General features: G+C 41.2%; 3 protein-coding genes across 3 annotated transcripts; 2 read left to right on the top strand and 1 right to left on the bottom strand.

Moving 5' to 3' along the window:
- The first annotated feature begins 2,220 nt into the window (after positions 1–2,220).
- Positions 2,221–9,781, top strand: LOC311505680 (14-3-3 protein beta/alpha-1-like). The gene is made up of 6 exons (XM_084569372.1): positions 2,221–2,354; positions 2,893–3,307; positions 6,405–6,528; positions 7,148–7,311; positions 7,419–7,514; positions 8,731–9,781. Exons 2-6 carry the CDS (start codon positions 3,014–3,016, stop codon positions 8,803–8,805), a joined length of 753 nt encoding a protein of 250 aa, XP_084425498.1. The 5' UTR covers positions 2,221–2,354; positions 2,893–3,013; the 3' UTR covers positions 8,806–9,781.
- Positions 9,782–10,752: 971 nt separating this feature from the next.
- Positions 10,753–22,567, top strand: adam17a (ADAM metallopeptidase domain 17a). Its single transcript, XM_084569528.1, has 19 exons — positions 10,753–10,960; positions 11,250–11,382; positions 12,507–12,640; positions 12,785–12,873; positions 13,177–13,360; positions 14,915–15,045; positions 15,244–15,330; positions 15,948–16,073; positions 16,449–16,593; positions 16,696–16,787; positions 17,115–17,267; positions 17,790–17,989; positions 18,088–18,191; positions 18,293–18,427; positions 18,636–18,766; positions 18,876–18,954; positions 19,076–19,164; positions 19,283–19,342; positions 20,996–22,567. Exons 1-19 carry the CDS (start codon positions 10,855–10,857, stop codon positions 21,413–21,415), a joined length of 2,598 nt encoding a protein of 865 aa, XP_084425654.1. The 5' UTR covers positions 10,753–10,854; the 3' UTR covers positions 21,416–22,567.
- Positions 22,568–22,695: 128 nt separating this feature from the next.
- On the bottom strand, positions 22,696–24,787 carry iah1 (isoamyl acetate hydrolyzing esterase 1 (putative)). Its single transcript, XM_084569529.1, has 6 exons — positions 24,347–24,787; positions 24,189–24,241; positions 23,944–24,098; positions 23,650–23,811; positions 23,436–23,557; positions 22,696–23,007 (listed from the first exon to the last, which is right to left on the bottom strand). Exons 1-6 carry the CDS (start codon positions 24,407–24,409, stop codon positions 22,831–22,833), a joined length of 732 nt encoding a protein of 243 aa, XP_084425655.1. The 5' UTR covers positions 24,410–24,787; the 3' UTR covers positions 22,696–22,830.
- Positions 24,788–25,038: the final 251 nt, after the last annotated feature.

Raw genomic sequence — 25,038 nt, forward strand, 5'->3', positions numbered from 1 at the left:
TGCTGTTCTGTTTGAAGATTATATGGTGAGGTGCTGAATACAAGTCTTTGCATCTCACGAGTTAACCTCGACTTTACTCTTGTACTTTACAAAGTATTATGGTGTTGCATCTCCCTATTTGTGCAAGAGAATGCCCAAAAAAGGCCTTTGCACAATGTAAAATTGCATATTAATTATGTATCTGCCAAACTGGAGACTAGAGATTGCAGCCTATGATTTCTGATGAATTTCCACAGATGCTTTGCAGAACTGGTATTGTTGTCCTGGTTGTTCTGAATCACTGATTATAATTTCAAAGACTGAGTGCCTGAATGCAAAACTGAAACTGGACTGCCAGCTACAGGGCTTGTCTCAACTCTTCACTTAGGCTTGATTTGAATATTTACAACATTTTTTTTTTTTTATTACAGTGCCAAAATATTCCAGTGCTACCCTCTACTTAAGCACTGAAACATTCAGAGGTAAAGTTGCCTGCCATATGTAGGATGTCACTGATCTGTTTGTGATCAAAAAAATGGTGAAAACCTGCTATAATTATGAGGGTAAACACTTTGTAAGGCATTGTACAAACCCATACGGCGCTGTAATTCATCTTTAATATTTGTTTTTAATCACTTGTGACTACACAAAGCCAACTGGACCCAAGGCCACTTCATCTCTGCGAAGGTCTGCAGCCAAAGTGAAGAAGAAACGAGTCAAGAAGTGAATAGCTCTCAATCACTCAGCCGTTGCTTGTGTCACCATCAGAAGACGGTATAAAGATGTTACTCTAAGCATCTGATAGAAAGCGTTTGTGTTCTGTTCTCTGTTGGCCTTTTCCGGATGAGGCTTTGATTAAAGCTCCCATTAGCCTGGCTGTGGTCTGTCAGGAATGGTGAATAATGCATCTGTGGTAACCTCTGGGATGACTAAGTACACAGAACTGGGCCGTCCCAGCAGCAAACTTATCTCAAATAAGATTTACATTTTATTGCTGTGTGTCGTTTGTCACTGAATTATTTTTATTACTCTGAATTTTGATGAAAGCGGAAAGAATTATTAACCAGCCGACAGGATAACCTGTGACCCGTGTCTGAGGGTTGCTTCCTCGTAGACAGGTTTCAGCTGCTGAAACTACACCTTGGAGTTTCCACACGTTAGGTAAATCCACACCTTATCATGGCCTCGGATCAGTGATTGAAGGTGGAGCGAAGCAAGCACAAAGCTCAGACTGAGAAGGTTTAGATTCCATTTAAAGGCCCACAAAAGACAACAAGACTGGATCAGCTACTACCCTTAACATTTTCCCACATGCCACTACCACTGTTAGGTACGCACAGGATGAGTAATTATTATCTAAGAGAAGTGTTTTCTGCACCTGTACAGAAGCATGGTCTCATAATGTGTATATACTGCACACATTATTTTTTGCACATGCACATGTACAAAGTATATGTGATGTATTCTGCTTGCAGTTAATAAACACAGATTATAGGATATATCTGTGATAATTTGATATTTCAGTAATGGTCCACAACAGAAAGCAAAAAATTTATTTCAATTCTCAGAATTTAAATTAAGCCACATGTCCATGTCCTTTCACAATATGTATTCACTGACAGTATAATATCTCAATTGTCCTGATGGGTTTTTGTTTGTCAGATTTCTTGTCCATGTTGGCTTTCACTGTGATATTCTGCTGGCTATTGACAATCAAAATAATATGTATTTATTTTAAATCTATTAAAGATATTTAGTTAATCGTGTCCATACTTTTTGAATACCCGTAAATGCATGATTACATTTTTAATTTTGGCTTTTTGACAACAGTGGGGTCTGAATTTTTACAAAGAAAAAACTGTATAAGTTTGTCTTTCACAATGGATCAATTCAATGTTGATTTTTATTAGACTTGTTGCCAATGAGAAAGATAAAAAATATGAACAGATACAAGACAGAGGTCCAACTAAACTGAGAGGCAGCCACGCCCGCCCACACCGCCTACAGTGTGTGGAAAGCAAGGAAGTGATTGGATGAGAATCTCCATGGCAATGCGATGACGTCTTCTTCCCTTGTTCTAATTGGAGGAAACCCCGTGGCCCCAGTCAATGCAGCTTTCCGCTCAGTCAAACTACCACACAAGGGCCCGCCCCTTTCACGCCGCGCTAAACGCCTATTGGCCCACACGGCCAACCGCTCCTGTCAATCACGTGAGCTTTGAATTTATGATTGGAGAGTCGGAGTCCAGATGAGCACCCCCTCCTATTTGAGCAAGTTCAGTTGGGTTTTTGCTGCTGCTGCTGCTCTCGTTCTTTGCCTTTCTGACCAATCTCTGAAATCGCATCGATTAGGAGAGCAAATTTGGACCTCACTAGGTCAGAAACGATGAGTATTTCATTTTTACTTCAAATATATGGTAGCCGGTTAATTGCCAGACTGAGGAGTCGCATGCTTTTCATTCGAGACGCTGTAACGTGACATTTTTCTTATTGAAAGGAGTGGCCGTTACAAGCTAATGGCAGCTAGTTTATGCTAACCTGCTAGCTAGCCGCACCAGACAGCTTTGTTGGCGGGTTGCTGTGCAGAACGGGCAGGTTCTCCACTTCCGATGCTCGCCGCTAACCTTGGCTTAGAAACCGATGATAAAGATGTACTTTGTTAAATGTATTTTTTGCACAACAGACTGCGTGTTAATTGCGTTGCAGTTGGGCTGACAATTTTGTATATTAAATGTTATTTTGTGATTTTTAACGGTTAGCTGTGTAGTTACACTTTCAAGCTCATATCAAGACAGGTGCATGTTTTTTTTTTTTCCATTTTAAGATGATGATCGTGTCAAGTTAAATGGAGTTGTATCACCCCCTAATAATTTTATCGACTTCTTCTTTTTTTTTTTTTTTTTTTTTTTTGCAGCTTGTTGGGAATTACGCAGTCCATCCTGTGCTACATCCTTTCTTCAACTCCACAGTCCCTGACTGTCACACACTCCCGGATTTCTGACTCCTCGGTGCCCATAAAAAAAAAAATATAAACTATGGATAGAGCGGATCTTATTCACAAGGCCAAGCTGGCTGAGCAGGCTGAGCGCTACGAGGACATGGCTGAATGTATGAAGGAGGTTACAGAGATGGGTGGCGAGCTGTCAAACGAGGAGAGGAACCTGCTGTCCGTCGCCTACAAAAACGTGGTTGGGGCGAGGCGGTCCGCGTGGAGGGTGATGTCCAGCATCGGAATGAAAGCCGAGTGGACCGAAAAGAAGCAGCAGATGGTCAAAGAGTACCGGGAGAAGGTGGAGAAGGAGCTGGAGGACATCTGCAACTGTGTTTTGGTAAAGTATTTGTTTGGTCACTCAGTTTTCAGTCTGCAGCGTGGATCCGTGTTACCTGTGTTTTTTTTTGTTGTTGACCACCTGAGAAAGCACTCCTGAAGTGGAGTGGCGTTGTTTTAAAGTGGTGGCTGCTACATTTAAAATAGGTTGAGGAAGCTGTATTCAATCTAAAGGTCAAGGTATTTTTTTTTTGTGTAACATCTACACCCAAAATGTGATCATTTTTGTCAATAGACATGGTGTCTGACTTCCTGTAAGCTCTCCTGTGTTGTATAAATATGCCAGAGAGGACAAGGAAGTGTTGTGTAGTCCTCCCACTGTTCCGGCCTTTTGGGAATCTGGATTTTAAACAATGGGCTTGAAACCTTGTGAGGGCGTGAACTAATAGAAAGGCGAGATACCACACCGGCAAGGTGTGTCTGAATGGGTGGAGAGCAAACGTGGGACACACACACACAGGAAACGTATGCTGCAGACACTGTTATAGACTATGTTTAGTGTCCATGCTGTCCCATCTGGCAGATGGAAGCCTAATGTGGTTACCCAAGTGCAAGAATTTACATGCATAAATGACTCATACTTTCCCAGTTTACTCAGGATACCACAAATGACACTCTCCTGTAGATCCACCCAGTGAAAGAAGTCGAACTAAATGCATTCACAGGCATTACTCGCTACATTTCAAGGCTTAGACCTGCTGTAAAACAGCTTTCACCTCCTGCTTAATCCAGCGCAACAGCACAGATTGGTGCTCTACATTGTTTCGAAGGCTTCCTTGATAATGGCTTAGCGGAGATCTGAGTGGAAGCTTAGCTTAAGATCAAGATAATGTTCCTGCGCTGCTGTCGTTAAATGTGCACCACCAAGCTGCGTGGCCTTTTTTGTTTAATAACGGGTCCCCATGTGTGTGTTTCTTTTGATTCTGGGATTGCATGGATGTGACTCAGTTTTCAGTATCTCAGGCTGAGTGTTGACTGAAGGTTTGTCAGCAGGAGAGGGTGTGTCAGCCCTCATGCCTTAACTTGTCTACAAAAGCCTCAAAAGTTAGCGATGCACCCATAAAGGCGAAGACCGCAGTAGACAAGTAAGCCACTTGTGTGCCCTAATGTGTAGATTTTCTGCACAGTGAAAGCAGATGGACATGGAACTTAGTTAGTTGGCAGTAGAGACAGTACATTCACAGGAATGCTTGTGTTCCAGTTTCCACCCAGGATGTGAATATAGGGCTTGAACATCCTATTGACTCTCAGCTGAACAGATTCTGATATTGACATAATTGGAACATGCCATAGTAAACTACACGCTCACATCTAAAGCTTCAGAACACATAAAGCACTGTGAAAGTTTTCCGACTGGATCTTCAGCTCGGGGTTGTCTGGCGTTGTGGTGGTGGGACACAGACACATTTTGTTATTTTGCCCGATTATCACATTTGCAGAGGAAAGGAAAGGAAGCTGAAACAATCCCGAAGCCAACACCCTGCAGCGTACTGTAGTGTTGCTAATTGAATCGATAAGGGATCAGTTCATACTTGGAAGGCGTGTGTCCATTCCTATTAGGCATGTGAAGGCACACACTCTCCTCCCAGGCTTTCATCTGGCACCACTGTTTGCGCTTTCTTGTGAGCACTGGTGGCTGAAATCAGAGCTTTGTGTGAAAACGCCGAGCGCGAGGCTGCTCCTCTTCTTGTCTATTGTGCAGAGCATGCAGTGGAAGAGGAATTCTTAGCACTTAAGACATGCATGTATTTTGGCTGATCCAATCTGGTGTCGGTTAACGACTGGGCTGGGTTCTGGGGGGGAAAAAATGCTTTACTTTGGCTTAACGTTAATTTAATTTTACTCAAAGCTAAATGATTTTCAGCTCACGTTGAGCTCTGTGTTGCTTCTCGGTGAGGATTGACCAGTGTCAACAGGGTTAGGGTGTTGGCAAGCGTTCTCATTCAGAATTAAAACCATTAATCTGCTCTTTAAATCGGTTAACTCGTGCATAAGTCACAGTCTCAGTAACGCAGATTAGCCCTAGTAATCTCCCTGGCATGTCCATTGAAAGTAATCACAGGATGTGATTTGCGCATTAACACGTGCGATTTGTTTTGTATTTTTCTACTGTCATTTTTTTTATTGTGTATATATCCTATGTTGATTTAAGCAATAGGTTAATTAGTTTTAGATTAGATTGGACTCCAGTACAGATTACATGTTGTTAACAATCTGGTTGTAAAAGGTAAATTATTACACTGTTCTTTATGTTGTGTAATTCAACACTGGAGCTTAATCAATCAGAAAAGGAGCAATGAGGTCTTTTGCAGCAGTAAACGTGCGTTGAACAGCTGAGCTCTCGTTGTAGTTGTCGTCTTAATCCTTCTGCACTACGTCGGCTATCTGGGGGCAGATGCTGAATTTACCATCTAGGCATTCAGATAAAATATGCACGCACATGCTGCTGGTTTTAAGTAATAATTAGAGGCGTAATGCAACACAGACGGAGCGTCTGCATTTCCCTAGACTTGCTACAAGAACAGTTGCGAGTAAATTTCAGAAGGAATCAAAAACACGACGCGAAGTTAGTTAAAAACCACAAAATGAGCAGTGTCGGCAATAAGACGTCCAAACCTGCTGTACAGTGCTGACAGTAAGAATGAGTATCTGGGGCAGAAGACAGCTGGGTTCACACCAGAGGCCTGGCCTGGTTGTGGACGATTGGGAGTGACCTTAACTGGAACTGACGCGGCGCAATATGTTTCCTCAAAATGTCAGTGATTGAGCTTATGCACTTGATGGAGCATGACTGTACTCGTAATTCATCAATTCTGATGAGCTGTGAAGAGCAAATGGGGTATTTCTTCTGGTTTGAGGCTAATTCAACACTAGGATCCGTCAGCCCTTAGACATGTAATGTTCACCACGTGAAGTGGATGCGTTTATTTTCCCACCCTTAGTGAGTCTTTTGTAAATATAGCTTGTCTGCAGTTTCAGAATGACTCAGATTTGACTGTCAGTCGGATACCATGGCCTGCTTGTGGTTTGGCAGATTGTTCCTGCTGTTCTATAACTGCTCTGTGCATCTAACCAAAACTGATCTTCTCTTTTCACAGAAACTACTGGATAATCATTTAATTGGAAAATTCACAAATGCAGAGAGCAACGTCTTTTATCTAAAGATGAAAGGGGACTACTATAGATACCTCGCTGAAGTTGCCTCTGGAGACGAAAGAGCAAGTGAGTGTACACTGGTGCTACGTTAGTTTTATTATGTAAGACAAAGGCATTTTGTTTCGCACTACTTTGTGTTTGTTTTTTTGTTTAGAGCAGACTTTAGGTGTATAATTATCTTTTCTCATTCGTATGTAAAAGCCAAAAGTAGCTGCTGTGTCTTTTTACGAATCTGGGCCTCCTCACACTCCAAATAGGAATGTGTCACATTATAAGAGTAGGTGGCACCCAACTGAGAGAGCTTCCCAGTTTTTCCATGGGGAAAATGTGTTACGACAGGATTTCTTCGCAGAAGTACGTTTTCCAAATAGATCTGCTTTACTTCAGAAATCTAGTGTGCCACAGGTATTTCGGTCTCGACATGTCTGCTAATACTTAAATTTGATGGAAGTTGTTATTCAAGAATTCCTTTGTTTCAGTTCCTCTCTACGACAACATGAGTTTTCAAAAGACTTTCCTAGCAGACTAAAAACTTCTAAAAAATATCTAATTAACAACAACAAACTACATTAATGTCTAAGGTGCCACACTAAGACAAATTTAGTTAAAATTTATGTTGTGAACTTCACTCTGGACTCTCGTGTACATTAACATATTATTTTTTTATTTACTTCTCTGTGTTCAGAGACCATTGAAAACTCACAGCAAGCGTACCAGTCAGCGTTTGACATCAGCAAGACTGATATGGAATCCACACATCCCATCCGCTTGGGCTTGGCACTTAACTTCTCCGTCTTCTACTATGAGATCCTCAACTCCCCAGAAAAAGCCTGCGAACTGGCCAAAAAGGTCTGTAGATGTTCTTACAAAAGAAAAAAAAAATACATTTCCTCAGTTGTGAACCACCAGAGAGTGACGATGTTTAAGTTGTTAACTTCTGTCTCTCCCGTTCACAGGCGTTTGATGATGCCATTGCAGAGCTCGACCAGCTACAGGAAGAGTCCTACAAAGACAGCACTCTTATCATGCAGCTCCTCAGAGACAACCTGACAGTGAGTGTTCTGCTCTCACAAAAATGATCTGATCATCGTTGTGGATAAATAGTGTCTGTCTCAAAGTCTCACTATGACAAACTCATCTAAAAATAAGTGTTCTAAAATTGGATTAGAGTTCGTACTTTCAAATTTTCTTCTCCTCATAGACATTCAGCGGGGTTTTATAGTCATGGAGAACCAGGAAAAGCCAAATAATAATAATAATAAAAAAAAAGCAAATATTTGAATGTGTTTTGTTGACTATCGGCTTTAAAAATCAGTAAACACAGAAAGGTTGACGTATGATTCTGGTTATATGAGGATACAGATGTATGCAAATCTGTCCCGATCCAGTTTTTTTATTTATTAATGTATTTTCGGAGGAGAGCATAATTGAAAGCGCATATGATTCAGTCAGTTAAAGAGTTAGATATCTCACTCTGTTGGAGATGGTGGGTCCGCGGTAACACTAATTCCCCTCTAAGTTGTGAGGCCAAGTGATGCCACTTCATAAACAAACTTGGTGCAGAGCAGCCAAGTTTAATTTTGGAGTGCAGGCATCGTTTATGGGTGTTAATCACTGTGTACCATGTTTCCATTGGCTTCACCTGAAAACTATTACCACTTTAGGTAAAGTGTTGCAGGCTGCCCTTAATAAGGTCATTATAAAGTAATGTGGAGAGACGTGACTTTGTGCTAGACATCCCTGAATGTTAAAAAGAATTGGAAGTTATCAAAACTGGCATGTGGATCCGCCGGACTACAGTGGATGAACTCAACTGTGGACAGATGATTGTTTTTATGACAGGATACTTTATGTACATGAACAAATTGTGGATGTTGTAAAAACAAAATGAAACAAGAGTTGTTGTGTTGAGAACGCAAAAGAGAGAAGGAGAAGTTCAAATCCCGCCTGTTTTTCCACTTTAACACACCAGTACAGTCGCTGGGTAAAGCGGCCTGGTTTGTCCGCACAATTACTTGTTTTGCGAGAAGTACACTTCCTGAGAAACTGTCCTCATGCAAGAGTAGTGCGTAGGTGTTCAGATACCACCTAACATTTGAATACATACAGTGCACGTGCAAGAGAGCTCATACTTTTTATTTTTCTCTGGTGAATGTGAGTGTAAAGCCTTAGAAAGTCTGTTTTAAATGCAAACCACATGAGCATCCAGAAATGGTGAAGGAGTCCGGATATTAGCTGTAAACTTAACATCTGTCTTTCTGTCCTCAGTTATGGACATCGGACAATGCGGCCGAGGAAGGCGACGGTGGAGAAGGAGGAGAGGCCGGCGAGACTGAAAACTGAAGCACACAAGCCCTCACTGTTTGGAGGGAGGGAGGGGGGGGTTATCTCCAAAAACGACAAAAGGAAAAAAAAAAAAAACTTTTTACACATCCTTCATTCCTTAATACTCCACTCATACATTCTACCAATGAAACCCATTGCTGAAAACGGCTGTGTAAGGGAATTGATTAAAAAAAATAATAATAATAATAAAATCCTGTCATGATTCAGATTTGGACAACACCTGGTGAAAAGAAAAAACCCTCATTTCCTTTGGTTTGTGCTTGTCCTGGCCTTCCCATTTGTGCAGTTTCAGCCATAGAAAAGTGATTGATAGCTTGACATGATATCAGACCCATAGTTAGGAGCAGAACATCTGGAAGCCTAAAACACATCAGCTGAGAACATTTGGACTGAATAAATCTTAAGAACTAGTTATCTTTTTGTAGTGTGTCTGCCTCTACACAGTTGCTTGGTACGGTTACAGCAGCTGAGGTTTGACTTCACATATAATTTTCATACTGCAGGGAAAGCCAGTGCACTTTTCACGCCGGCAACATGGTCTTATAACACAGCCAAGTTAGTGCCCATTGGTTATATTCTCACTTTCTGCCCTGGTTATGATGCCACTCTTTCACTGAAGCATGCCTGTTCGGGGGGGGGGAAATGGTGGGTCATGTCCGACCAAGTGCAGGGACCTTTTTAATGGGAAGAAGACAAATCTGTTATGCATGTCTCTCGAGATATTACACTGGAATGGGAACAATTGCTGTAACACACACACAAGTCCAAGTGTCAAGTTTAGTAATTTTCAATGCAGGTTTGTACACATCCTTCAACAGGGTGATTTGTTAGTCTGTCCAGTGATTGTCACTAGAGATTTGGACCACTATTGTTTTGTTATTCATTCAGTTGTTGTCCCCAAAAGCCTTGTGGAACAGTTTGAATCCCTATGTATCAGCGGTGTTAACATAAATAAAACATTTTATAAACCAAGTGTGTTCTGTCTTTGTTTATTTACTTGCAAAAATTAACGTAAGGTGTATTTTCTTTTTCATTTATCATGGATCTGTGATGGCTGAGAGAAATAACCTCAATGCAATTTTCTGTGAGGATTAAAAGTGTGTTAAATAAACGGGTTCCTTCAGTGAAATTTGCCAAAACCGTAATGTTTTTTTTTTTTTCTTTTCTCCAAATAAAATAAAAAGCAGATACGCTGCAAAATCTGACATGGTGAGTGAGTCATTTGAGCATTTAATAGTTGGAAACAGCATTAGAGGTGCAACGTATGTGCATTTAAAACTAAATATATTTTATATTTAACTAGATTTCAACTGCAAATATTCTCTTTGCTTCACTGAATGAATAAACACTGTTGACTATAAAGCTGGAATTATTGTATTTTCATACACATTCCTCTTTTTACAAATAACATTGTCACAGTAATTTATGTTTTATTTAATATTTAATATTTTATTTTATTTAAACTTTATGAGCCACAGTGTATGACAAGACAAAAAAATAGCGGCAATTTCTTCTTGATGCATGCAGTTTTTATTTATTTTATTGTAGTTTAACAAGGAAGCAAACTAGATAAATATATATTAATATACTCCATATTATCATTGACCAAGTTACATCATTAAAATACATTTAAAACTGACTTTCTAATGGTCTACACTCAGATTGGCCATGCAAAACACATAATCTGATTTCTCATTCACATGTATTCAAAAGGTAATGTGGTATCTGAACACCTGTGCTCAACTCTGGCACTGAAGTTGAACCCAATTTTTACAATAGCCCATATAATACTATGGGAATGGTTACTCTGCAACATTAGTACTTTCAATTTTAATAGTAGGGCTGTTTTTATTATTTTTTAAAAGCAGGGCTTGTATTTGCATCCGTTACTCCTTTGTGTAGCATCCTAGCCTGCTCCGCTCCTTCCCTCGTCCGGCCGGAGCGGATGTTTTCCAGCCGGTGCACTTCCGGGTAGCGCACCTAGCTGTCGAGTCAAACCGAAAAACTCTTGACAATGACTTGTGTAGCTGCCAGAGCTGCCTAAAAATGAGGACCGTAGTGTTGTTTGTGTTTCTCGCTCCTTGCTGGGTGAATGGGGCGGTTAAGTCGAGAATTACTCAGGAGGAAAGTCGCGAAGAAAACCCGGAGTTTGGTAAGCAGCTAATTTAGCCATTTAAGCTAAGTTAATGTTAGCTTTAATGTGACAGCTAACTGTCTTCGTGATAATTAGGGTAAATGACAGTTTCCTTAAATGAATGTGACATGTGTTACTTTATTATTTATTGTAATAGCACTACTATTTTACTTAACTGTTGTTAAATGGCGCTGGCTTGTGGTCAATTAAAAAAAACAACAAAGTGAGGAAGTGCATTGTCATGGCTGTCTTAACATACGTAATTTCAGTTTCGTTGTGTTTTGACACGTATCTCCATGTATTCCAGATTCCCTAAACTCCCTCCTGTCAGATTTTGAGGTGCTGCCATTATCAAGCCTCCAGCTTCACTCTGTTAGGAAGAGGGACGTCCACGCCCAGTCCCACCTGGAGCGCCTGGTGAGCTTCAGAGCCCTGCACAGGTACAGCAGCACCCTCCTCTCTGACTTAACCTGTCTCAAAATATAGATGTCATCACCCTTAGTGTTGTGTTGCCGGATGAATTCACTTTCTTCAGGTCAATACCACAGCATAACCCATGATAAGACTAGAAGCGTTAATGGCTGCAGTGATGCTTAGTCTTCTATGTAACTGGCCAGAACCAGATTCCCTGTGAGCAGATCTCCATTGTGAGGCCTGACTTGCATTACGTGTGACCTTTAGAGTAACTGTGTCTGTCTTTTTCTACACAACAGCATGCACAACAGTTGGAGGAGAACAGAAAGTGCAAAAGAGAAAAAGGAAATGTGCATACAAGTTCAACTGTATTAAAACTGACAGAATCTAAGACCTGTATCAAACAGGGTTGTGGCATCTTCTCCACTTTGTAGTGGACTCTTGGGACACAATTCACCAAACACTGGTGGTTTGGTGTACGCAATCTAGACTCTGTTATAGGTTATGTCTTTCTGTGTTGCGGGACTTTGTCCTAAAAGAGAGTGTTGTTTTTTTTGGATGAAAGCTGGCTAGGTTTCTTGTTGTGGTAGCTGCTAGTAAAAGGACACACAGCTTGTGTGAAAAATAGGAAATTGTCCTCTACTGTTTTATTGCAGTTTATAAACTGCCATATTATTAGCAGGAAATTCCCTCTATGTGTCATTCCTTGTTACGTCCAACACAGCAAGGAGAGGGGATTTTTTATTTTTTATTTTTACTAACAAGAATGTAACCTTGGAGGATGCCCTCTTAGTTTCAAGTTGCTTAAGAGTCATATTAGCCTGAGTTTATCTTTGGGATGTTTTACCTCATAAAGAACACCTGGTTTAGAAGTACACTGACCAGTAACACATACAAAATACTTACAGTATGGCCATGTAGGTATAGTTGAAAAAGTGACAACTCAACTTTGTCTGATCAGATGAAAATATATTATCAAATTTAGTATTCTAAGAAATGATAAGACAGGGCTATTTATTCCCGTGGGGAAATTAGATATTCTGGCACCTTTTTGGTATTTAGGACCTGACTTTAGTTGCTACCCAAAAATGCACTGATGATTGAGTAAAAATAAATACCATGTTTTTTATCTTCCTTTTTCAACTTTTAGAAATTTCAAACTTTACTTGACGACGAACACAGGCCTTTTCACTGACAACTTTAAAGCTGTCTTTGTGGATAAACATGGGAATGAGGAGAACTACGATGTTCAGCTTCAGAGCTATTTCACTGGACATGTTGTCGGTGAGTGGATTGAGTGTTTTTTTTTTTTGATTCTGCATTTTCCATGAGCTGCAGCGCGCATGCACAGAATAGATTATTGTAATTGCCAGACTAAATGTGTACTTAATAAAAGTAACTTTTATTTTTTTGTGTGTGTGTTTGCAGGAGAGGAGAATTCACGTGTGCAGGCACACATAGACGGGGATGAGTTTTCTGCTCACATTTTAACTGATGAGGCAGAATACAATGTAGAGGTACGTATCTGTGGAATTAAAATAGAGAGAGAACTAACCTTTCACCATTTCTCAGCTCTTTTTATTTAAGGAATTTGAGATGTGACACTTGCGATATTCTACTTTTCGACCATTTAAAGGCATAAGTGACCAAAGAAAATCAAGAAAAATGCAGCCATACTCACCAAAACACTTTCTGAAATGTTTTTAATATAGTGCTGCCGTGCTGTACCCTATACATTTTTAGTAGCTTGTCTGTTGTCCTAAACTCTCTCCTCCTGCTTATGACAGTCTTTCGCTCCTGTTTTTTTTGTTACCTTGCAGCCCCTGTGGAGATTTACTGATTCCTCACCTGATGGCAGGTTGCTGGTTTATCGCTCAGACGATATCAGGAATCTGAGTCGCATTGCCTCTCCAAAAGTGTGTGGTTATGTTCACGCCAACGACCTTCTACCAACGAGCGCCAGGAGGGACTGGGAAAGGCAGGAGGAGGTGGACCAGGAAAAGGGTGAGCTCTGCTGTCTGTGTATCAAACTAGATGTGGAGATTCTTTTAAATGTGTGTACATTTTTGTGCTGGTTTCATCCTCTGTGCTGTTGTTTGTGGACGGTAAAGAGTAGGTAAAAAGAGAGTAGGAAGAATTGTTTAAGGTGGAGAGAAGGAAGGAGGATGTAGTAGTGAGACAAAGGAGGTGGGTGGTAGATTCTGTAACAGTCACTTTAATAAAAGGCTTTTTATCTGTTAAACCTCTCCTATGTTATGAACATACACACTGCTGACAAGTAGGAATTATATAAAAACCGAATGCCTTTTGATTCTTTTGTGCTGCGCTGGAAATGTAAAGCATATGGCAGCGTTAATGTGCCAGAGGAGATATCTAAAGCACCTCTCACTGGTTCCTGGTTGAAAGCACTCATTGGGGAGATGAGTGGAGGTGAAGGTTTGTATGGAGGAGGCATTAAAATTCATGGAGGCTCTGCTGCCCAATGAGATGACTCTGAGTCGTCACTAGTCTCCCACTGCTTGTTGTGAAAGAGCAGCACACTCCTACACTTGTGAATAGTGTGGAGCCAACTGTGCTGTATGATGTAATGCTCCAAAGGATGTCTTCATATTGTCCTTCTGTTTTGCTGATTGTTCAGAGGGGTTTAGTGTATAAAGTTAAGATGGAAGTCAAGATGTCTGGGTATCAACAAGTATATTTTGTATATGGCATAAAAGATTTACCTGATGTAGCCAGATTCAGTTTTTACAAGAATATGAGCATTTAGGTTTCTTTGTGGGGCGTGTTTCAGCCGATGCAGGGAAAAAAATAACCTGTCAGGGCAATTTTGTTGAAAACAAATTCAACTCAGGGTCACTCACATGTCACATGACATGTGTGACTACATTGCTGTGAGTCTTCTGTCAGTTACAGATCAACGTTTTGATTAGCCCGACAGGTCTTTGCTAGGGCATAATCAGTTCCCAACGGAGAAACTCCAGACCAAAGTTCCCCCACAGAGATTTTAAAGTTCAGGGTGTATTACAGAAAAATCACATACATACATACATACATACATTTAAATAATTTCAACTAAATTCTTTAAAGAGCCTTTTATGTTGGATTTTGTGTTTGTTTTTTTCCATTCTGTACAGTATTGCTGATTCTGTGTATTTGGAATAATCAAGTCATGTGGCAGCAGAAGTAAGCTGAACTGAAGTGAAAGCCATTGAGTCTCACACCACGAAAACTTCTGCATTCTGTGGATAATTGAACTTTGTGTGGCCTATTTATGAATCTGACTTCAGTTTTCTGTGGTTTCTACCTCCAGCTATCGTATTAACACTTAATGTAATTTAGGCCTTTATTAATGTTGTAAACCTGTCATTTATATCAGGCTTGAACAGAGTCAGCTCTCAGCCAAACAAAAAAGAAGACATGTTGCTAAATGTGAAAATGAGGATAATGGGATACTGGAGCGTGGCCTCATTGTTGAACTTAAACTATATTCATGAGCTGTCTTTATGTAAGCCTGTTCTCACTATGCGTTGGATCCCTGTCGGGGTTTATTTCTTGTAGAACACCATCACAGGGAGAAGAGACAAACACACGACCACAAAAAGAATACCTGCCCCCTGTTGCTGGTTGCAGACTACCGCTTCTTTAAACACATGGGCCGCGGACAAGAGAGCGTCACCCTCAACTACTTGGTGACTTTATTGTTATATGTACATATCTTTTACAGTAGGGTAGCTAGAAGACAGTGTACTGCTTATTGACATTATCCACTGTCTTACAAATGTGTAATCTGTTATCATAGTGGATAGTAAAGGCAGTAATTCACTGTTTAATAATCTGCTTTATTGTTGTTTGTATTTTGTCTGATTATTTTCTGTTGCCCTCTCTAGATTGAGCTGATTGATCGCGTTGATGACATTTATAGAAACACCACGTGGGATGACGAATTCAAAGGCTACGGGGTCCAGATTCATCAGGTGCATATTTTTACTTCATGTGATAATCTGGTCAAACACATGCCACATGATAACTTCGTTTTTATATAGCGTCACTCCCGGAAGTGAGGCCGAGAATAACGCCGTCCTTCAGTGTGTCGGAGCACAGCGTTTTCAGGAGGAACTGAAAGCTTTTGTGTTCTCCTCGTGGGGTAATTTAATTTGTTCCACAGGCTTTGGGAATGAATAGAGACACTGTTTGCTCTACTCTGAGTTCTGGGCTTTCTCACTGAAAAGATATGCATTCATTTAGCTGCTTAGAGTTATTTTCCAATTTTCTTCACCATAAATGTCAAGAAGAACTGTGTCACGTTTAATCCCAATATTTTAAACTTGAAATGGAAAACCCAAAACAAGTTGCTGACTGTGTGAACAGAATGTAGTTCTGTAAACCTGCACTAAAACTGATGCTGAAGGCCTGAGGTTAGGTCACATCTGACGGCCTAAATTTTTTATTATTGTGTAATTACACTTGAGCAGTGATTTAAGAATTAGTTAAGAGCTTGTTCACAAAGATTAATGACTGATTTGTATTGTTCTGCTATTACTCGTGATGAGTTGACTTGAATTTTAATGGTGTCTTTGGTCACAATCCTCAGATTATTATTAACAAGGAGCCTACAAAGCCTCCCGCTGGCCGCGCTGGCACCGGCTGGGTCCACTACAACATGGAGAACAGCCCTGTCAAGGTGAAGGAGGTCTGGGACGTGAAGAAGCTTTTGGAGGTAGAGAAGAAATTCTTAACACGAAGAAGAAAAACTAAGCACGTAACTGGGTCTGTTTAGTCCAGATTCAGTGGAGAAAATATTTGGACTGCATAGAATATTTTTTAAATGTAACTTTTATGAAGTGAATTCTTACAAGTGAGGAAAAATTCACTGTTGGTGGCTGATAAGTAACAGGTACAGTACAAAAATATATATTTAGGAATATAAAGTTTATGTAAATGTCCCATCCTTACAGGAGAAATTCTCTCAGAAGCAAATGTAAAGAAACAATGTCACGTTATTAAAAATATTTCATATAATTACCAGAATTCTTTAATTATCTGACCTATTATTAATATACAAATACAAAATAATTCTGCTCTTGTCCCTCAGCAATTCAGCTCGGACATAGCCGACAACGCCTCCGCTGTGTGTCTGGCCCACCTCTTCACCTACCAGGACTTTGATGAGGGGACACTGGGGTTGGCCTATGTTGCCCCACCCAGACTTAATGCTCTGGGGGGCCTCTGCCCAAGACGTGAGAACACATCCCTGCAAAAAATACCCTATCTGTTAGAGCCTTGTCTTTTGTGAAACAAAAAAGAAGCTGAAATCTTTCTTTGGTTGTCTCATTTTGTAGCTTACTACCCATCTCACTCGGCCAAGAAGCCCAGTTACCTCAACACAGGCCTAACCAGCACCAAGAACTATGGGAAAACCATCCTCACAAAGGTCTGATTTATCTTTGCTCTTAGTCGTGATCTTTGTCTAAACTGAGCACTGAGTGCACAAGGTTTCAGCCAGGATGTTGTGCAACATGTCATCCTGCCAAGTTTAGTCACTAAGTAGAGCAGACACGCCTTATGGTGTGGGTGTTATGAGTAATGACAATGTCAACCTGTTGCTTTTTTGACACCTCAAGCATCAATATGTTGCATGGTCCTCATCATCTCTGTGCTCAGTAAAAAGGAGCATAAGTCATTTTTGCTTTGCAGGATTTGTTCTTAATTAATCACAGAGTAAAAACAATAATAAATAAATGTGGCGTGTTCTCATCAGGAGGCGGATTTGGTGACCACTCATGAGCTGGGACATAACTTTGGAGCAGAGCACGATCCCGATAACATCCCTTACTGCGCACCCAGTGATGACCACGGGGGCAAGTTTGTCATGTACCCCATTGCTGTCAGCGGAGACCATGTCAACAACAAGGTACCTACACAATGAATATAAAAAATTATATTAAAACTCAACATTATTCTGTAAGCATTGCTGTCCATTTGGTGTTAAAGTGTATCTCCTGTTATAGAGAAATCTGTGCTGCAGAGAGGGTACACTGAGTTAATAAAAAGTGTGATATGAAGTGTGAATGGCATTTCTAAATGAGCTGGTTGTACAGAAGGTTGGATAACTGAGTCACAATTGTTCCTGTGAAATATAATGACTGAGTAAATGTAATGTGCCTCCTACACCATTAGCCTCTACAGCTAATATGCATATGTGCTGCAGTTTGAGGTGATCAGGTTTAACTGTTGTTACTCTCTGCACTTGGAGCTCAACTTCCTTAAAGATGAAGCATTAAATCCTGATCTGGAATAACAGAATATCTTACATTTGAATCCATTCTAGCGCTTAGGTTTCGTGACGTCGCTTTGTCACAGCACCTTTAGAGCAAAAACACATCCAGTCCTAGTTAATGATTAACCTCCATCTACTTCTCTTTTCCCCCTTAAGCGTTTCTCCAACTGCAGCAAGATTTCTGTTGGAAAGACGCTACGTTTCAAGGCTCCTGTGTGCTTCAAAGAGAGGAACAGTAAGGTATGTGGGAACTCCAGAGTGGAGGAGGGGGAGGAGTGCGACCCCGGGCTACTCCACCTCAACGATGACCCATGCTGCTCCTCCGACTGCAAGTTCAAACCTGGTGTACAGTGCAGGTATGAGATCTTAAGGAATGATACACTGTAAAAAAAAAAAAAAAACACACACTCACTTCAAGAAATACTCAAAGTTGGTTTAATTGATCTCCCCACAGTGACAGAAACAGCCCTTGCTGTAGGAATTGCATGTATGAGCGGGCAGGAATAAGGTGCCAGGAGCCCATCAGTGCAACCTGTAAAGGCACATCCTCCTGCACAGGTGATCGCCTCCTGCTGGTCAAACACGAGAAGTGCAATTTACATTAAAAGTACTGAGGGGAAAAAAAATATATAAATCCTAATCTTTCCTTTACGTCACAGGTAACAGCAGTCAGTGTCCACCTCCTGAAAATGCTGCTGACGACACGGTGTGTGTTGACAACGGCCGGTGTCTCAATGGAGAGTGTAACCCCTTCTGTGAGGCCATGCAGAACCTTAAGTCCTGCGCTTGCAATGGTAAAGATCACTTCATTTGTCATGTGAAAATGTGCAAGAGCTGTAAGTGGGACGGCTGAGATTTAGAAATTTGAAGGAAAGAAGATTTAGATTAAGAAAATTTTAATCTCCTGCTAAGTTTACATGACATTCATTTACATTTCTAGATGGCAGTACAGTGTTGCTGCTCTGAAACTGAATTTGTGTGAACTGTCTCTTTTAATTTCAGAGACTGAGGACTCCTGTAAAGTGTGCTGCAGGGCAGGAAATGGCACCTGCTCTCCCTTTGTCCTGAACAACGGCAGCTTCCTCTATCTCCGCAAAGGAAAACCCTGCACTGTGGGCTTCTGTGGCGAAGGCGTGAGTTACTAATCTATATAGAATCAGATTCCAGCCGATCCTACGACAATCTTATGTGTAAATGTTACAGTGAGTTATTGACGGTGCAAACTCTCTGTGGTTGTAACAGGGAAAGTGCATGAAGCAGGTACAGGATGTGATCGAGAGGCTGTGGAACTTCATCGACAAGCTGGACATTAACACGTTTGGTAAGTCTGGTAAATGAGATCGTTTTGTGAAATCATTCCTCTTGTGTTATTGTTAATGATGACAGCAGCCAAATCCAGTTCAAGTCCTGATTGACTGTTTTTGTCTTTACGTCTACATCAGGGAAGTTCTTGGCTGATAACATAGTTGGCTCAGTCGTGGTGTTTTCCCTCCTCTTCTGGATTCCTCTCAGCATCCTGGTTCACTATGTGGTAAGAAACATCAGTTGTCACTAATTCCCATCTTCGGCATTTTTAGTCATGAATAAAATTAATTATTTTACTTTATCGTTTGCCACAAAGTCATGTTTTTCTTGTGATTCCTCTGAAGGACAAACGTCTTGACAAGCAGTATGAGGAAAACTCAAAGACCTTCTACTACCCTCCAAGTGTAAGTTGCTCTTTTTTTAAATGCCCCTGTGCGTATGTCTTGCTGCCTCACTAACCAAACTAATTCAGTCCCACGATGCTTTTTGAAACACTGACATCTTTAATAAAGCAGCACGAAGGGTTCTTGATAAGGACGAGGTACATGTGTGTGTCACCATAAAAAATTGAGTTGTTACAGGATATTAATTCAGACAATCTTAAAGGAAAATAAATAACATTGCCTGCATTAAAATAAGAATTATTGCAGTTTTAAAAACCAAACTTGCCTCTGTTTGAACTAGAATTTCCTTTGTTTATATATAATTTTCTTTTCCTCAGTCAGATTATCAATATGAGGAACCGTAATCTGAAAACAGTAGGGGAGCTAGTAGGTTGTGCTGAGGGCCACTGTAAATAAAATCCACGATGATTTCTTAATTTAGTCATATTATTAAAGCAAAATCCGGTGCTAAATTGGTAAAAATAAAAGGAAACAAATGGATTTAGAATTAGAAAAACCCTCTCTCTCCAAACTGTTTGAACCAGCGGTCAGATAATCCATCAGTAATGGCCTCTCTGTCACTGCTGGGTTGTCTGAATGACCTGTCCATCACTCTTTGCCTCGGAACTGCAGCAGATGGTGGAAGTTTGTAGTAGAGCTCCCGCCATAGGTGAGTGTGTGTTGGTGTTGCGTTGCCATTCAGTCCATGATGATGCATGGTCAGTGGCCCACGTTTGGGATACTCCTGCAGTCACTTACTTCTTGATGCAATCACTGATCTAGCTGCACATTTCCAGCCCTCGAACTCACCTTCATTTCGTGGGGAGGGGGAGGCTCAAACTCAGGAACAGAGTTCAATGCGACTGAATAGCTGTAAGTGTGCTCCTCTGCACAGATGTTTTACCTGCAGAGTCACGTCTGATCAGAAATGACATCAAGAAAGCAAGATTGCGTTTTAGGAGTATTCTAACAGCCACCGAGGACCAAACGGGCTGCACCTTGTTGTCTTTTGTGAAATCGGATGCAGTGTGTGTCAACGTTTTTAGTTTGCATCTGCTGCTGTTCAAATCCACAACACGGAGAGGGTAATGTACTTTAGGTGTTTTTATTTTTACCTTTCTTATTTTTCTTTTTAATGGCTGTCTGCACTTTGTAAAGTCCTTACTTTAGGCTTGATTGGAAAACACAGAGACTGAGGGTACATTCCTCTCTGGACCTTTCTCTCAGCAGACATTTTGACTTGTTAGAGCAGGATAAACACGGAGGCAACTAATAAAATTAATGATGGCTTAATTCCATCTAGATGTGCCATTACGTCTTGAAGCTGAGCCAGCATGTACAGTATCAGACATCCCTAAATGGACTGGAGCCATAATTAATAGACATGCCTCTGTTTGACAACTCAAAATGTCCAAGTGAAGAAAGGTTTGTTTTACACATTCCCACCTTTAAATGATACTCTGGGAGTTAAAGGGGGTGGAGGTGGCTCAATTTATTGATGTAGCATCAAAATATAAGGATTAGGGTTGTTAGAATAAAATTATGTTTGGGTATAAGACATTCCCAAGATAAATGTGATGGTCAGAATGTAGTAAAAAGGGAATGGATCCCACCTCAGTCGACGACAGACGCCCTTGTTGTGTCTCCGTCTCACATTTTGTTCTCGGCCTTCAGAGTCAAGACATGCTGGGCAACTTCGAGTCGGCGCCAATACGCATCGTCAAGGTTCCACCTCCCTCCTCCTCCGGCGGCCGGACCGCGCCCTCCTCCCTGCCCCCGCATCCTCAGCAGCTGATCCAGGTCCGGCCCACTCCCGCAGCCAGCAGCAGCATCAATACCCTGGACCCCGGTCTGAGCTCCGTCCCCACCCCGGACAGCGCAGGGGCACTGCGGATGGACACCATCCAGGAGGACACCAGCAGCGACACTCACCCGGGAGAGGAGGGCCCGTCGGACGATTTCACAACCGCAGGAGCCTGCTCGTCGGCTATGAAATCCTCTTACGAGGATCTGACAGAACAGAACCCAACAGCAAGGGACCGGCGGCGGCTCAAGAGGCAGGAATGCGTTGACACTAAAGAGACAGAGTGTTGAGCGCCTTTTTTTCTTTGTCTAAAAGAATCAGTGTGTACATGTATCTACATGCACTGTATCTTGATATTTGTTTTTAGGGAACAAGCAAATACAGTATCGTATTATTTTTTCCTGTCAGAGAGCAAGTGTCACAGCATTAATCTTTTCCAAGTCCTCATTTAGTGTTTTAAATGTGTCTGAGTCAGATGTAACTTGGACTGGACCACATTACAGATACCACACAAGAAGTCGCAAATTCATCATGTTTTGTGCCTTTGTCAGACGGGAGCGAGTCCTCAGGCATCTGGTGCCTGAAGTAGCAAAGAAGTATCAGGAAATAGATCTGCTTTCTCAGACACAGTTGAAAGTTTTAACCCAGATACTAAATTTGAAACTTGACAGGAATTTGAATGAGTTTGTTTCCGTCAAATTGAAACTGAGGACACTGATCCTGCCCCTCTGACATGTGACACGTTAACAAGTATCGTCCTCAGCCATGTAACCTTGCCACTTTGCTTCACTAACAGTTCAAGAGGTTATTTATGTAGCTTGTTATTTATGTCGTAACTGTGGTATTTTGAGAAGATGTGTGGTGTTTTAAGAAGATGGACGAGAAGACTTTGACTTAAAAGATGATCGTTTTGTCTGGAATCTGTGTCATGACTGCACTTAAAGTATTTTAAACATCACTGGAAAATTGAATTTGTATTCTGACAAACTGGGCAGTGTCATCTGTGATTTATTTAAAAAAAAAAAAATCCCCGATTGTATAATTTAACTTGGAAGGTAACATTTTAATGCTGTGCACAAGAATTATATTTAGTTTTCATTTTAGGTGCAACTGAAAATGAGACCATTTTGAATTTTGTGAAACCTGACCGTTTGAAAACTGCTCCTTCTTGATCCCTGCACGAAACAATGTTGTGCCTTTCTGGTTTTTGTGCCTCTGTTCCGTGCTGATGAATTTCTGTGCACAAGTAAAGACACAATCCCCTGAATTTAACTGTTGAAGCAGAAGGTGCTCAGACGTTATATGTGGTTGGTTTTCTGTCCTTGTGCTGATGTGAGCTATGCGCCTCTTTTTTTTTACTTATTTAATGCCGTCTCATCACTGTTATCTGCTGTGTCACGTGTTTGAACTGTCAGACATTTGCATTTTATTATAGGTCAAGAAGAAGACGTAGTAGATTGTAGATGGATGTGAAAGCTAGTGAAGTGACCTTCTCTGTCATATCAGATGTGTATATTCTCAACGTTTCTACGCAGATAAATGTTTGTTGCTTGTATTACTTACACATATCTTCAAATAAAAAAATCTTTAATGTGCATTTTAAACATGAATACACAGACGTCATTTGACATACTGGTGCATATAAATCCCAGCTGGTGATTGATCCAGTCTATTCCTGAGCAGTTTTCTCAACTAATGTCCTCCATCATTGATCACAGAGGAGGCTGCTCTCTGGGCTCTTGGAGTCCACGTCTCCCCAGTAAGGCAGGATGAAGGGCAGGTGGGCCAAGCGGCTCTCCAGCAGCCCCCACAGGTGCTTGGCGACAAACTGGTTTCCCTTCTCTGAGAGGTGCAGCCCGTCAGACAGGTAGACTGTGTAGTCCTGATAAAACAGGAAGGCTTTGATGTAATGATGCAGGACAAAACCTCAGGTCATTATGTTTAATAATCCCACTCCTCTGCACATTCAGTAAATAAAAGTCCAAATTAGGGCTACACTAAGAATATTTTTTTAAAGCTTTCTCTGAGCTCAAGAAGGACATCCAACTAAACATCTGTTAACAATATCCAACTTCTCCTGTAGGGGTCGCCCTTCTACCACAGAGCTGACACAAGCAGACAACCACTACTCTCACTTTCCCTGTCAGTGCAACCACTCTGCTAAATTACTGTGATTTGAAACAAGAGGCAGAAAATGGTCACATCACACAAAATCATATAAAAACTTTACATTCTCATAGACCTGTATTGCCTGTTACTTGCAAATCAAGAGGCACAAGGGATACATTTGTATTGACACCCTATGTTTACCTGTCCATCTTTCTGCATGAGTGTCCAGAGGTCCAGGACGTCTGTCCCGCACTGAGCAGCTGCCTGGACACACGCCTGTGCGTACTGCCCCGCAACAGCATTGTGGCGGTTGAGAGTACACCCTGGAAGAAACGCACAGAGAGACTCATGATCCCTGCAGGCCTGTGGCGTCAGATGCTCCAAAGAAAAGCAAACGCTTGTGACCCAGCCTCACCTTTGAGGACGCACTCTTTCTCCCAGGCCGGCTCGTGAACAGGAGGAGGTGTGATGAAGATGACTCTGTCTGCCGCCACGCCAGCTGAAGTTAGAAACCTGCTGATCTCCTTCAGGTTGTCTGAATACTCTTGCAGAGGGACGTGCTGCTTTGAGTTTTTATCTGCAGACAAACAAAAAAACATTTCATTGTAAGTGACAGTATTTCTTTATGACAGACTGTGGTGTAACCCATGAAGTCAAACAGAATACCCATCGTTACTGAAGCTGTTATTACACTCAGCATGGACTGTACCTTCCAGAGCGCAGTCGTTGGCTCCAAAGAAGACAGTGACAGCTGCTATGTTGCTGTTCTCTGCTGTGTTCTGGCTGCTAATGAGGCGAGGGAGAAGGATCTTGCCCCATCTGGAGTTGTAGCCAGACAGTCCTCTGTTTATAACATCACATTTTCTGCAGGAAAAACAAATACCAGATTAGTCAAGTGCACATTGTGCAGCTGCTTATGAACAAACAGAGTTTATAGCTGTGCTATAGACTGACCTTTGCAGTTTGTCGGCGATGTCCGCGCCCCAGCCATGGGCTTGAAATGAAACCTGAAACATTTAACAGCATTGTTTAGTTGCACATTTAAGCCAAAGCAAAAGCTAATCCACTATAAACAAAGACAGATAAAAATGCATCCTTGTCCAGAAACTAACCTGTGTGATGGAGTCACCAAATAAAATAACTTTAGGCCAAATTACTGAAGTGAACTTCGACATGATAGAAGAGTATCCAGCGTCCAGACGGAAGGAGGAAGGAAGGAAAACACGAGACGTTTTGGTTTTAACCCTGTAAACCCTGGTCGAACCGTGACAAAAATCAACAATGATGCACAGAAACCTTCGCCGCAGCTCAATACCTTTAAATTAGATCGAATATTTACAACAAGAAGGCGGAAGTAGTAAAAAAAAAAAAGGCAGCAGTGCCTTGTATTCTGGATATGCTGTCCGAGCTTTTATTTTGAAGGTGCAGTTTGTGGTGTCACATTGAAAGTCTTCCGTGTGAACTGTCTGTTTTAAATTCTGGTTTAAAGGCTCCGGGCTCACAAACAGAAGGTTAGCTGCCACTATTGGTAAACATTTAAAACAAAAAACAGCCACTTTTAATTGGTATTATTTGGTATATGTTTTAATTACCTTAGTTTTAACTAAAAACGGTTAAAGACCGTAAGCTAATGTTCAGCTAACGCTAACTGTACGTTAACTTTCACCAGCCGATGTCGGATGTAAACTTAACTACACGTGAGAAAGACACGTCTGGCTAGATATTTGATTTAATACTTGTAATTCTCTGTTGTTTCTTGTGATCCTGAATTAAGTTCGTTAGCTTTTTGCACGAGCCACTCTAT

Source organism: Chelon labrosus (assembly GCF_963514085.1).
Source record: "Chelon labrosus genome assembly, chromosome: 20".
NCBI classification, from domain to species: Eukaryota; Metazoa; Chordata; class Actinopteri; order Mugiliformes; family Mugilidae; genus Chelon; species Chelon labrosus.